This window comes from Pseudophryne corroboree, chromosome 12 (genome assembly GCF_028390025.1).
Source record: "Pseudophryne corroboree isolate aPseCor3 chromosome 12, aPseCor3.hap2, whole genome shotgun sequence".
In the NCBI taxonomy this organism is placed as follows: domain Eukaryota; kingdom Metazoa; phylum Chordata; class Amphibia; order Anura; family Myobatrachidae; genus Pseudophryne; species Pseudophryne corroboree.
The window spans coordinates 105,547,187-105,561,493 of record NC_086455.1 but is presented as its reverse complement, the minus strand read 5'-3'; the positions used below and the strand labels follow the sequence as shown (position 1 = coordinate 105,561,493).

General features: G+C 47.4%; 1 protein-coding gene across 1 annotated transcript in view; it reads left to right on the top strand.

Moving 5' to 3' along the window:
• The window catches only part of TTC6 (tetratricopeptide repeat domain 6), a 660,756-nt gene that overhangs the window by 205,367 nt on the left and 441,082 nt on the right, over positions 1 to 14,307 (top strand). The window contains exon 6 of the mRNA XM_063947843.1: positions 3,459 to 3,680. Coding sequence (XP_063803913.1) covers positions 3,459 to 3,680 — 222 coding nt within the window. The remainder of the gene's footprint in view (positions 1 to 3,458; positions 3,681 to 14,307) is intronic.

Below are 14,307 nucleotides of genomic sequence, written 5' to 3'. Positions count from 1 at the left end.
ATGTGTTCCCTCCTCTGCCTCTCATACCCAAGGTACTGAGAATTATAAGATGGAGAGGAGTAAGCACTATATTCGTGGCTCCGGATTGGCCAAGAAGGACTTGGTAACCGGAACTTCAAGAGATGCTCACGGAGGATCCGTGGCCTCTACCTCTAAGAAGGGACCTGCTCCAGCAAGGACCCTGTCTGTTCCAAGACTTACCGCGGCTGCGTTTGACGGCATGGCGGTTGAACGCCGGATCCTGAAGGAGAAAGGCATTCCGGATGAAGTCATTCCTATCCTGATCAAAGCCAGGAAAGATATAACCGCAAAACATTATCACCGCATTTGGCGAAAATATGTTGCGTGGTGCGAGGCCAGTAAGGCCCCGACGGAGGAATTTTCAACTAGGTCGATTCCTACATTTCCTGCAAACAGGAGTGTCTATAGGCCTGAAATGGGGGTCCATTAAGGTTCAAATTTCGGCCCTGTCAATTTTCTTCCAAAAAGAACTAGCTTCAGTCCCTGAAGTTCAGACGTTGTGAAAGGGGTACTGTATATACAGCCTCCTTTTGTGCCTCCAGTGGCACCTTGGGATCTAAATGTAGTTTTTGGGTTCCAAAAGTCACATTGGTTTGAACCACTTAAATATGTGGAGTTAAAATATCTCACATGGAAAGTGGTCATGCTGTTGGCCCTGGCCTGGGCCAGGTGCGTGTCAGAATTGGCGGCTTTATCCTGTAAAAGCCCTCATCTGATTTTCCATTCGGACAGGGCGGAATTGAGGACTTGTCCTCAGTTTCTCCCTAAGGTGGTTTTCAGCGTTTTCACCTGAATCAACCTATTGTGGTGCCTGCGGCTACTAGGGACTTGGAGGACTCCAAGTTGCTAGACGTTGTCAGGGTCCTGGAAATATAGGTTTCCAGGACGGCTGGAGTCAGAAAATCTGACTCGTTGTTTATTCTGTATGCACCCAACAAGCTGGGTGCTCCTGCTTCTAAGCAGACTATTGCTCGTTGGATTTGTAGTACAATTCAGCTTGCACATTCTGTGGCAGGCCTACCACAGCCAAAATCTGTAAAAGCCCATTCCACAAGAAAGGTGGGCTCATCTTGGGCGGCTGCCCGAGGGGTCTCGGCTTTACAACTTTGCCGAGCAGCTACTTGGTCAGGAGCAAATACGTTTGTAAAATTCTACAAATTTGATACCCTGGCTGAGGAGGACCTGGAGTTCTCTCATTTGGTGCTGCAGAGTCATCCGCACTCTCCCGCCCGTTTGGGAGCTTTGGTATAATCCCCATGTTCCTTACGGAGTCCCCAGCATCCACTAGGACGTCAGAGAAAATAAGAATTTACTTACCGATAATTCTATTTCTCGTAGTCCGTAGTGGATGCTGGGCGCCCATCCCAAGTGCGGATTGTCTGCAATACTGGTACATAGTTATTGTTACCAAAAAATCGGGTTATTGCTGTAGTGAGCCATCTTTTCTAGAGGCTCCTCTGTTATCATGCTGTTAACTGGGTTTAGATCACAAGTTATATGGTGTGATTGGTGTGGCTGGTATGAGTCTTACCCGGGATTCAAAATCCTTCCTTATTGTGTACGCTCGTCCGGGCACAGTATCCTAACTGAGGCTTGGAGGAGGGTCATAGGGGGAGGAGCCAGTGCACACCAGGTGGTTCTAAAGCTTTACTTTTGTGCCCAGTCTCCTGCGGAGCCGCTATTCCCTATGGTCCTTACGGAGTCCCCAGCATCCACTACGGACTACGAGAAATAGAATTATCGGTAAGTAAATTCTTATTTTTTTTCTGTTTTTTTACTCTTTAAACTCTTTTTTTAAGGTACACAATGAAGCCCTGCACGGATCTCACAGATCCGGCCGGGATTCCTTGTGTTTTGTCAGGCAGTGTTTTACTCATCACACCCGTAAAACACTGCCTGACATTACGAATCACATCGACATCGGAGGAAAACTCGGCAGCTTAGTAATTGACCATATCAGGATTCAAAAAGTTGCAGTAAAATGCACCCGATACCATTCGAGTTCAAACACCCTTAAAAACGGCTAAAACACGAATATACCCCTTGGTTTGAATTCCAAGGGTGGGAGCATGGGCAATTTCACGACTCTGCTGCCATAAAGTGTAAAAAGGGCGACTGCTGCCGTAATGTGCAAAAAAGGAGACGCTGTCTGCCGTAACGTGTAAAAGGGGGACGCTGTCTGCCGTAATGTGTAAAAAAGGGGACGCTGTCTGCCGTAATGTGTATAAAAAGGGGGACGCTGTCTGCCATAATGTGTAAAAAGGGGACGCTGTCTGCCGTAATGTGTAAAAAAGGGGACGCTGTCTGCCGTAATGTGTAAAAAGGGGACTCTATCTGCCGTAATGTGTGAAAAAAGGGGACTCTGTCTGCCGTAACGTGTAAAAAAGGGGACTCTGTCTGCCGTAATGTGTAAAAAAGGGTACTCTGTCTGCCGTAATGTGTAAAAATGGGGACTGTTGCCGTAATGTGTAAAAAGGGGGACTTCTGCCATAATGTGTAAAAAGTGGGACTGCTGCCGTAATGTGTAAAAAGGGGGTCTGCTGCCGTAATGTGTAAAAAAGGTGGACTGCTGCCATAATGTGTAAAAAGGGGGGCTGCTGCCGTAACGTGTAAAAAGGGGAACTGCTGCCATAATGTGTATTAAGGGGGACTCTGCCTGCAGTGTATATCATTGGTGGCCAGTGGTGCCAATACATATACATTGCTGGCATACATAATTACTGTTGGCCAGTGGTGCCAGCAATGTATATATTACTCTGCCAGCAATGTATATATTACTGGGGGACAGGCAGAAACATTGGTGGCAGTGGATACCTGGTCTCTGCTGCTGCTGCTCCATGAGTTTGAGCTTGGGGAAGGAGCGGGACAGGAGCAGGGCAAGGCCGGAGTGCCGAAGACAGTTCATCCATCATCGCTCGGAGCTGTACACACTGAGCAATGATGGATGAACAAGGAGCGAGATGGGTAAAACATTGTGTGTAAAACACACGATTGACCACCTTGCTGGCGATGATGCGGGAGGGCACATCAGCGCTCATTGGTCATCGCCCGCTCATACACACCAGTAGATTTTTAGCTCAAAGCAGCTAAAAACGCCAAAAGTGAGCTGTTTTGAACTTAAAATCTTCTAGTGTGTATGGGACTTTTGATATAAAATTTTAAGCACACTTAAGCACACTTATGATTTTCACACTGACCAGATCAGCCTCCATGTACAAGTCAGAATGTTATACTCCACTCTAAACCAGGCTTTTCTGTAATCTCATCTATATGAAAATATGTTTGTTGCTTTTCTTTAAAGAGTCAGGATGTGGTGGGCCTATTTAGTGAATCGGGCATAGTGCTGCAGCTGTTCATTTTAATTTGGTTCTGTATGTAAAACCACACATTGTTCAACTTAACAAACATTTTGTTTATTTGTATTTTTTCATTTCCAGGTTTGGTGGAAATCCAATCACCCAAACAATCCACCATCTCTGCACAGTGTCCCCCAGCCATGTATTAACCAGTGCTCTACAGCAGTTTTCGCGATTGCATCACACAGTAGACAGAAAAGGACATATTGTAGACCCGCATCTTGCCATCACACCAGAAAAGCACCACTCAAATGATGTCATATTGGAAGACGAATTGGCAGATGGCTTTAAAGAGCAAATGGGGTAATACCGTCTTTACTTTCTTGGTTATCTGCATGTCGTCCACTGCAATTTTGTAGTTTACGGCAGATTTTAGTTCTTCAAGATTGAGGTCTTCTTTAAAACAACATCAATATTTTTTGGGCACTTACATTCCAATGATAACCTCCATTTATAATGACTTTAAATACACCTGTATTGCACTAGAACAGCATATAGTAACTGTTGGGCTTAGTTACAGTACTCCCCACCCACATTGAGAGATTACCCTGCTGAGGCCTCTGTAGTTTTGAAGACAGGTGTAATTGGTTGACAATTATTATCTCTCCTGTTGGAATGTGGCCTCTCTTAAGAAATCACTTATCCATGACAGCCCCTCCCACATGCACAAAGAGCCCATTACAGAAAGCGTGTGCAGGGGATGCTCCATTCCCAATGTGTCAAGAACTGCCATCAGTCTTCATCACTCTGGCCCACACATGTCACCAAGCACTGAATGATGCCTGTTTACTTTCCTCAGTCACTGTGTCCAGCCTGGGACCCTCTGTAACTTTCCCAACAAATTTAGAAAGGAATTTCCACTCACCTGCTACTCATCAACACATTGTTGTAGCAGTCTACTGGATATATTAGAATGATACACCTGGAATATAAGAATAAATTGTATATTAATAGAAATAACACATTAGGTTTTATTTTGTAGATGAAATGGTTAGATAAGAGGCAGGATTTATTAACCAATGGCGGTACAACCAGCCACTCATCGCATTCATACTAATTGTATATGTACTAATATATGTGATTAGTATCGCAAAGGACAGCATTTCCGATAAGAGCTGTCCTTTGCAAACAGCGCCGGTCACACCCTTTCAGCCCCTGGAGTCCCTCTGCGTATCCTCAGAGGGACGCGTGGGTTGCTCAAAACACAATGCGGAACGAAATCAATAGGCTTCTATAGGGTAACGCCAGCAAAAGCTGGCGATTCTCTTTGCAACGAAGCCTAGCTTTGCCGGGCTTATTACATATGGGAGATACGGCTAAAGCCTGAAAACAGGCTTTTGGCCACATGTTCCCTATAGTGCATCCCACCCAAAGGGAGGAAAGTTATGGCGGACACTGCAGTGGGGATGACCTTATAATGGGAATGGGAAAGCTGAGATAATAACATGATCAGTCATTGCACCCAACTACAATATTTTGGTAAATATGGCAGAACTCATATTTCACATTTATCATGTTGACACTGATGAACTGTCAACATGATAAGAATGTCAACAAAACAATCACATGGTGCAGCTGCTACACTTACCTCCTCTGGGAGCTCCAGCTTGTGGGCCGGTGGTCAGCTGATGCGGAGTTCCAGCGTAGTCATTTGTGAGTACACTACCCCTATTCCTAAGGCTGGGTAAACACTGGATGATATATTTCTAGCAGATCGGTGGATGTGTACACTCAATATGTCTGTGAACAATATCAGTCACAGACATATTGCAGTGGCCCTGCAGCACAACCAAAGCTGATAAATCTTGTAGATATATCGTCATGTCTGGCTGTGTGTATTAGCGACCCACTGACCGCCCGTACACTGGCTGCAAGGACACTGACATTACAACAGGTGCAAATTCAAATTTCCACCCAGTTGGGTTGTCTGGACCAACACATTGAGCTGCCGATTGGTAATTGTGTATAGCTTACCTAATCGACTGCTCGGTCAACGCGACGGACAGTTGGCCACTTTGTCACTGTGATGAGTACCCAGCCTAATACTAACCCTCCCTTCCCTAATGTGGGCCTTGTGCAGAATGTCAACATTTCAGTTGTCAACATTGTGAACATGTCAACATTCTGCAGATGTGACAAGTTCTATGTCACCGTTTCAACAGTGTTGACATGACTGTCGACATGGTTCCTGCATCCCATCTCCTCATGTGGAGGATGCAGAGCTCTAGTGGTAAAAAATAAGTAGGCGTGGCCATATTTTAACAATCATTACATGATCAGCGATGGCCTGTAACCATCATTGCGGAAAGTATGACGTGCACATAGAAGAGATGTAAATTAGCACATATGCTAAAGAGAAATGATGTTGATGTTCAGTTCCTAACATCGGCATAAAGCCAGCGATGGTGCAAACCATAGTCCTGCCATCTAATGGAAAATACGTTACCATTGACACAAAAATATAAATGGTTCTGAAACATCTGCCATAGATGGCCATCCCTAAATATAAGGCTTTTACACTCTACAGAAATATGTAATAGGGTAATAATGGAAGGAACAGTTTACCAATTGCCACACTCCCAGTGTAGCACTGACATGTAGGAGCAGCAGCCAGATGATTCACATGTAAGAAGCTGCCGTTTGCTTTTTTCATGTCAGTGGCTGCTGCACTGTGTGGGGGCGCAGTGTGGACACTAAAAACCCTAGACATTATGAGCCTAATTCAGACCTGATGGTAGCCGCGCAAAATTTTGCACGGCTACGATCAGCCACCCTGACATGCAGGGGGACACCCAGCACAGGGCTAGTCTGGCCCTCTCGCCGCCGCACAGGTACAAAAGCATCGCATGGCGGCAATGCTTTTGCACCTGAAGAGTAGCTCCCTACCAGCGCAGCTCCTGCGCGCTGGCAGGGAGCTACCGGTCGCTCTCCAGGTCGCAGCGGCTGCGTGTAATGTCAAGCAGCCGCGGCGGCCCGCCCCCCGCATAGACCGGGCACGCCCCCAAAATGGGGGCAGAGGCGATCGCTGGGCTGAGATGCTGATAGCCTGCGCATGCGCAGTTCAGACCTGATGTGCGAAAATACCCAGCAGCGATCAGGTCTGAGAATTAGGCCCTATGTCACTCATTCAGTGTTTTATGCACTCCCTAACCCCTTATCACCCACGGTAACTGCCTAGGTTCCCCTAGTGCAGGCATGTCCAAACTGCGGCCCTCCAGTTGTGAAACTACATATCCCAGCATGCCCTGACACAGTTTTGCTGTCAGAGAATGCTAAAGCTGTGTCAGGGCATGCTGGGATGTGTAGTTTCTCAACAGCTGGAGGGCCGCAGTTTGGACATGCCTGCCCTAGTGGAAGCACCATCCCTGTTTGTGTCTGTTTGATAAAAAAAGGATCTGGCTTATTCCTAATTTGTTAGGGCTGGAGCATTGTGCACCTGGATAACATGATGGTTCCAGTTAAAGTATTTGAAAAAGACAGACATTGATTACACCTGTGCCTGAGTATCAGCCACAATGTCTGTGTCCACAATGCACAGCACTAGAACAATGGTTTTCAATTACAATCTGCAGTGAACCTTAACCTTCTAGGTTTTATTGGTATCTAAGTCCAAATAAGCAGCAATCCAAACCGACACTGGTTTACTTATCTACAGATACTATCCAAACTACCATATCAATGGTTTCTTGTTGCAATCCCAAATGGTCAACAGCAGGCTAGTCGCTAGAAGAAATTAACAAAAATGTGATGTTCCGCAGTTTATATCTAAATTTCTCTAACGTCCTAGTGGATGCTGGGGACTCCGTCAGGACCATGGGGAATAGCGGGCTCCGCAGGAGACAGGGCACATCTAAAAAGCTTTTTAGGTCACATGGTGTGTACTGGCTCCTCCCCCCATGACCCTCCTCCAAGCCTCAGTTAGGTTTTTGTGCCCGTCCGAGAAGGGTGCAAACTGGATGGCTCTCTTAAGGAGCTGTTTAGTAAAGTTTTTTTTTAGGTTTCTAATCAGTGATTCCTGCTGGCGACAGGATCACTGCAACGAGGGACTTAGGGGAGAGACTTGCAACTCACCTGCGTGCAGGAGGATTGAAGTTTTAGGCTACTGGACACTGAGCTCCAGAGGGAGTCGGAACACAGGTCAGCCTGGGGTTCGTCCCGGAGCCGCGCCGCCGATCCCCCTTACAGACGCTGAAGAAAGACGGCGGAACGGAGGTCCGGAAACAGGCGGCAGAAGACTTCACAGTCTTCAGAGAGGTAGCGCACAGCACTGCAGCTGTGCGCCATTGTTGCTACACGGCTCACTGACACGGTCACGGAGGGTGCAGGGCGCTGCTGGGGGCGCCCTGGGCAGCAATATAAATACCTATTTGGCAAATAAATACATCACATATAGCCATTAAGGCTATATGTATGTATTTAACCCAGGCCAGTTTTCCTAATAACCGGGAGAAAAGCCCGCCGTGAAAGGGGCGGAGCTTATTCTCCTCAGCACTCAGCGCCATTTTCCTGACCAGCTCCGCTGGTGAGGAAGGCTCCCACTCTCCCCTGCACTACAGAAACAGGGTTAAAGAGAAGGGGGGCATAAATTGGCGATATAATTATATATTAAGAGCCCATATATAGAAACAACACCTTCTAGGGTTGTTATATACATTATGGCGCTTTTGGTGTGTGCTGGCAAACTCTCCCTCTGTCTCCCCAAAGGGCTAGTGGGTCCTGTCCTCTATCAGAGCATTCCCTGTATGTGTGTGCTGTAGGTCGGTACGTGTGTGTCGACATGTATGAGGAAAATGTTGGTGAGGAGACGGAGAAAATTGCCTGTAATGGTGATGTCACTCTCTAGGGAGTCGACACCAGAATGGATGGCTTACTTATGGAATTACGTGATAATGTCAACACGCTGCAAGCCGGTTGACGACATGAGACAGCCGGCGGACAAATTAGTATCGGTCCAGGCGTCTCAGACACCGTCAGGGGCTTGTAAAAACGCCCATTTACCTCAGTCGGTCGACAGACACTGACACGGACACTGACCCCAGTGTCGACGGTGAAGAAACAAACGTATTTTTCCTTTAGGGCCACAAGTTACATGTTAAGGGCAATGAAGGAGGTGTTACGTATTTCTGATACCACAAGTACCACAAATAAGGGTATTTTGTAGGGTGGGAATAAACTACTTGTAGTTTTGCCTGAATCAGATAAATTAAATGAAGTGTGTGATGATACGTGGGGTTCCTCCGACAGAAAGTTATGGGCGGTATACCCTTTTTCCCGCCAGTAGTAAGGGCGAGTTGGAAAACACACCTTAGGGTGGACAAGGCGCTCACACGCATATAAAAAACATGGCGTTACCGTTTCCAGATACGGCCGCCCTCAAGGAGCCAGCTGATAGGAAGCTGAAAAATATCATAACAGTATATACACACATACTGGTGTTATACTACGACCAGCAATCGCCTCAGCCTGGATGTGCAGCGCTGAGGGGGCTTGGTCGGATTTCCTGACTGAAAATTTTGATACCCTTGACAGGGACAGGATTTTATTGTCTATAGAGCATTTTAGGGATGCATTTCTATATATGTGTGATGCGCAGAGGCATATTTGCATTCTGGCATCAAAGAGTAAATGTGATGTACATATCTGCCAGACGAAGACACGACAGTGGTCAGGTGAGGCAGATTCCAGACGGCATATGGAAGTATTGCCGTATAAAGGGGCGGTCCATTGGACCTGGTGGCCATGGCAACAGCTGAAAAATCCACCTTTTGTTACCCCGAGTCACATATTGGCAGAAAAGGACACAGTCTTTTCAGTCTCAGTCCTTTCGTCCCCATACGGGCAGGCGGGCGAAGGCCAGTCATATCTGCCCAGGGGGAGAGGAAAGGGAAGAAGACTGCAGCAAGCAGCTCATTCCCAGGAACAGAAGCTCCTCACGGCTTCTGCCAAGTCCGCAGCATAACGCTGGGGCCGTACAAGCGGACTCAGGTGCGGTAGGGGGTCATCTCAAGAGTTTCAGCAACACTCGCAAGGGAACTCCGGGATCCTACATGTAATATCCCAGGTGTACATTGGAAATTCGAGACGTCTCCCCCTCACACAATTCACAGGCTGTATTCCCAGCAGGTGATAATCAAAGTACCCTTCTTACAACAAGGAAGGGGGTAGTATTCCACACTATATTGTGGTACTGAAGCCAACCGGCTCGGTGAGATCTGAAATATTTGAACACTTACATACAAGCGTTCAAATCAAGATGGAGTCACTCGGAGCAGTGATAGCGAACCAGGAAGAAGGGGACGATATGATGTCACTGGATATCAGGGACGTTTACCTACAGGTCCAAATTTGCCCTTCTCACCAAGGGTACTTCAGGTTCCTGGTACAGAACTGTCACTATCAGTTCAGACGCTGCCATTTGGATGGTCCACGGCGCCCCGGGTCTTTACCAAGGTAATGGCCGGAATGATGATTTTTCTTAAAAGAAACATGGACGCTTTCCTGATAAGGGCAAGGTCCAGAGAACAGTTGGAGGTCGGAGTAGCACTATCTTAAGTAGTTCTACGACAGCACGAGTGGATTCTAAATATTCCAAAATCGCAGCTTTTTCCGACGACACGTCTACTGTTCCTAGGGAAGATTCTGGACACAGTCCAGAAAAACGTGTTTCTCCCAGTGGAGAAAACCAGGGAGTTATCCGAGCTAATCGGGATCCTCCTAAAACCAGGAAAAGTGTCAGTGCATCATTGCACAAGAGTCCTGGTAAAAATGGTGGCTTATTACGAAGCAATTCCATTCGGCAGATTTCCCGCAAGAACTCTTCAGTGGGATCTGCTGGACAAATGGTCCGGATCGCATCCTCAGATGCATCAGCGGATAACCCTATATCCAAGGAAAAGGGTGTCTCTCCTGTGGTGATTACAGAGTGCTCATCTTCTAGAGGGCCGCAGATTCGGCATTCAGGATTGGATGCCGGTGACCACGGAGGCCAGCCTGAGAGGCTGGGGAACAGTCACACAGGGAAAAAATTTCCAGGGAAGTGTGATTAAGTCTGGAGAATTCTCTCCGCATAAATAAGCTTAGAGCAAATTTATAATGCTCTAAACTTAGCTAGACCTCTGCTTCAAGGTCAGCCGGTATTGATCCAGTGGGATAACATCACGGCAGTCGCCCACGTAAACAGAAGGGCGGCACAAGAAGCAGGAGGGCAGTGAAAACTGCAAGGATTTTTCGCTAGGCGGAAAATCATGTGATAGCACTGTCAGCAGTGTTCTTTCCGGGAGTGGACGACTGGGAAGCAGACTTCCTCAGCAGGCATGACCTCCACCCGGGAGAGTGGAAACTTCATAGGGAAGTTTTTCAACATGATTGTGGACCGTTGGCAAAGACCAAAGGTGGACATGATGGCGTCCCGCCCGAACAAAAACGGGACAGGTATTCCGCCAGGTCATGAGACCTTCAAGCGATAGCTGTGGATGTTCTGGTAACACCGTGGGTGTACCAGTCTGTGTATGTGTTCCCTCCTCTGTTTCTCATAACCAGGGTATTGAGAATTATAAGACATAGAGGAGTATGAACTATACTAGTGGCTCCGGATTGGCCAAGAGGGACTTGGTACCCGGAACTTCAAGAAATGCTCACAGAGGACTAAGGGCCTGGGGAGCTAAGAAGGGACTTGATTCAGCAAGTACCATGTCTATTCCAAGACTTACCGCGGCTGCGTTTGACGGCATGGCGGTTGAATGCCGGATCCTGAGGGGAAAAGGCATTCCATAAGAGGTCATACCTACCCTGGTCAAAGCCAGGAAGGAGGTGACCGCACAACGTCATCACCACATGTGGTGAAAATATGTTGCGTGGGTGAGGCCAGGAAGGCTCCACGACGGAAATTCAACTAGGTCGATTTCTACACTTCCTGAAAACAGGAGTGTTTTGGACCTCAAATTGGGGTTCATTAACATTTAAATTTCGGCCCTGTAGATTTTCTTCCAGAAAGAATTGACTTCAGTTCCTGAAGTCCAGATTGTAAAGGATGTATTGCATATACAGCTTTTTTGTGCCCCTAGGGGCACCGTGAGATCTCAACATAGTGTTGGGATTTCTTAAAATCATATTGGTTTGAACCGCTCAAATCTGTGGATTTGAAATATCTCACATGGAAAGTGACCATGCTGTTGACAAATATCTCACATGGGAAGTGACCATGTTGTTAGCCCTGGCCTCGGCCAGGCGATTGTCAGAATGGGCGGCTTTGTCTTACAAAAGCCCATATTAAAATTTTCCATTTGAACAGGACAGAACTGGGACTCGTCTCCAGTTTCTTCATGAAGGGGTGTCAGCGTTTTCACCTGAAACAACCTCTTGTGGTGCCTGCGGCTACTAGGGACTTGGAGGACTCCAAGTTACTAGACGTGGTCAGGGCCCTAAAAATATATATATATATATATAGTTAGGACGGCTGGAGTCAGAAAGTCTGACTTGCTGTTTATACTGTATACACCCAACAAGCTGGGTGCTCATGCTTCTAAGCAGTCTATTGCACGCTGGTTTTGTAGTACAATTCAGCTTGCACATTCTGTGGCAGGCCTGCCACAGACGAAATATGTAGATGCCCGTTCCACAAGGAAGGTGGGCTCATCCTGGGCGGCTGCCCGAGGAGTCTCGGCATTACAACTTTGCCGAGCAGCTACGTGGTCAGGGGAGAACACGTTTGTAAAATTTTACAAATTTTGATACTCTGGCTAAGGAGGACCTGGAGTTCTCTCATTCGGTGCTGCAGAGTCATCCGCACTCTCCCGCCCGTTTGGGAGCTTTGGTATAATCCCCATGGTCCTGACGGAGTCCCCAGCATCCACTAGGACGTTAGAGAAAATAAGAATTTACTTACCGATAATTCTATTTCTCGTAGTCCGTAGTGGATGCTGGGCGCCCATCCCAAGTGCGGATTGTCTGCAATGCTTGTACATAGTTATTGTTACAAAAATCGGGTTATTACTATTGTTGTGAGCCATCTTTTCGGAGGCTACTTCGTTTTGTTATCATACTGTTAACTGGGTTCAGATCACAAGTTGTACGGTGTGATTGGTGTGGCTGGTATGAGTCTTACCCGGGATTCAAGATCCTTCCTTATTGTGTACGCTCGTCCGGGCACAGTACCTAACTGAGGCTTGGAGGAGGGTCATGGGGGGAGGAGCCAGTACACACCATGTGACCTAAAAAGCTTTTTAGATGTGCCCTGTCTCCTGCGGAGCCCGCTATTCCCCATGGTCCTGACGGAGTCCCCAGCATCCACTACGGACTACGAGAAATAGAATTATCGGTAAGTAAATTCTTATTTTACATGTGTTATGATGATGTAACTAGAACTTTGGGGGCCCCATAACAATATCTAGAAGCCCCCCCCCCCCTTGTCACTACCATGCCCCTTACACACACACACACACACACACACACACACACACACACACACACACACACACACACACACACACACGTATAGAGAGAGTAAGAGAGGAGCGAAAAGAGAGGGTGTCAAAGAGAGAGAGAATGTGGAGAAGGAAGAGAAAGGGAGAGGATGTCAGGAAGTGAAGGAGGGATAGAGAAAGAGAGGAGAGCAAAAGATACTGAGAGTGTCAGGGAAAGAAAGAGAGGGAAAGAGAGAATGAGAGTGTCACGGAAGGAGAGAGAAAGTGTCAGAGAGAGAGAGAGAGAGAGAGAGACAGTGTCAGAGATAGAGGGAGAGAGAGACAGTTTGAGGGAGAGAAAGACATTGGGGGTAATTCAGATCTGATCGCAGCAGCAAATTTGTTAGCTAATAGGCAAAACCATGTGCACTGCAGGTGGGGCAGATAGATAGATTTGGGTGGGTTATTTTGTTTCTGTGCAGGATAAATACTGGCTGCTTTATTTTTGCACTGTAATTTAGATTTCAGTTTGAACACACCACACCCAAATCTAACTCTCTCTGCACATGTTATATCTGCCCCCCCTGCAGTGCACATGGGGCCTAATTCAGACATGTTCGCTCGCTAGTTTTTTTTTGCAGTCCTGCGTTCGCATAGTCGCCGCCCTTAGGGGATTGTATTTTCACTTTTCAAGTGTGTGAACGCATGTGTAGCAGAGCTGTACAAACAGATTTTGTGCAGTCTTTGAGTAGCCCAGGACTTACTCAGCCGCTGCGATCACATCAGCCTGTCCGGGACCGGAATTGATGTTAGGAATCCTCCCTGCAAACGCTTGAACATGCTGCATTTTTCCAAACACTCCCAGAAAACGGTCAGTTGCCACCCACAAACGCCTTCTATCTGTCAAACTCCTTTCGAACGCCCGTGTGAATGGGTCCTTCACACAAACCCATCACTGAGCGGCGATCCGCTTTGTACCCGTGCAACGCGCCTGCACATTGCGTGCATACGCATGCGCAGTTTAGACCTGATCGCCCACTGTATGAATTAGCCCCATGGTTTTGCCCATTAGCTAACAGATTTGCTGCTGCGATCAGATCTGAAATAGGCCCATTGTCAGAGAGGGAGAGCGAGTGATAGTGTCAGAGAGAGAGAGGGGCAGAGAGACAGTGTCGGACGAGAGATAGAGAGAGTCAGGGAAAGAGAGAGAGGCATTGTCAGCGACAGAGAGAGAGACAGTATCAGGGAGAGAGAAAGACATACAGTGTCAGGGACGGAGAGAGAGGGGGGCACAGCATCAGTGCGAGAGAGGGAGAGCTAGTGTCAGGGAGAGAGGGAGACTGTCAGAGAGAGGGAGAGAGTGAAAGTGTCAGGGAGAGAGAGGGACAGTATCAGGGAGAGAGACAGTATCATAGAGAGAGTGAGAGTGTGTCAGGGAGAGAGAGAAAGAGAGAGAGAGATGAGCAAAGGAGAGAGTATCAGGGAGAGAGGGTGGGGGAGACAAGCAGGAGATACATCACCTGTCCCTC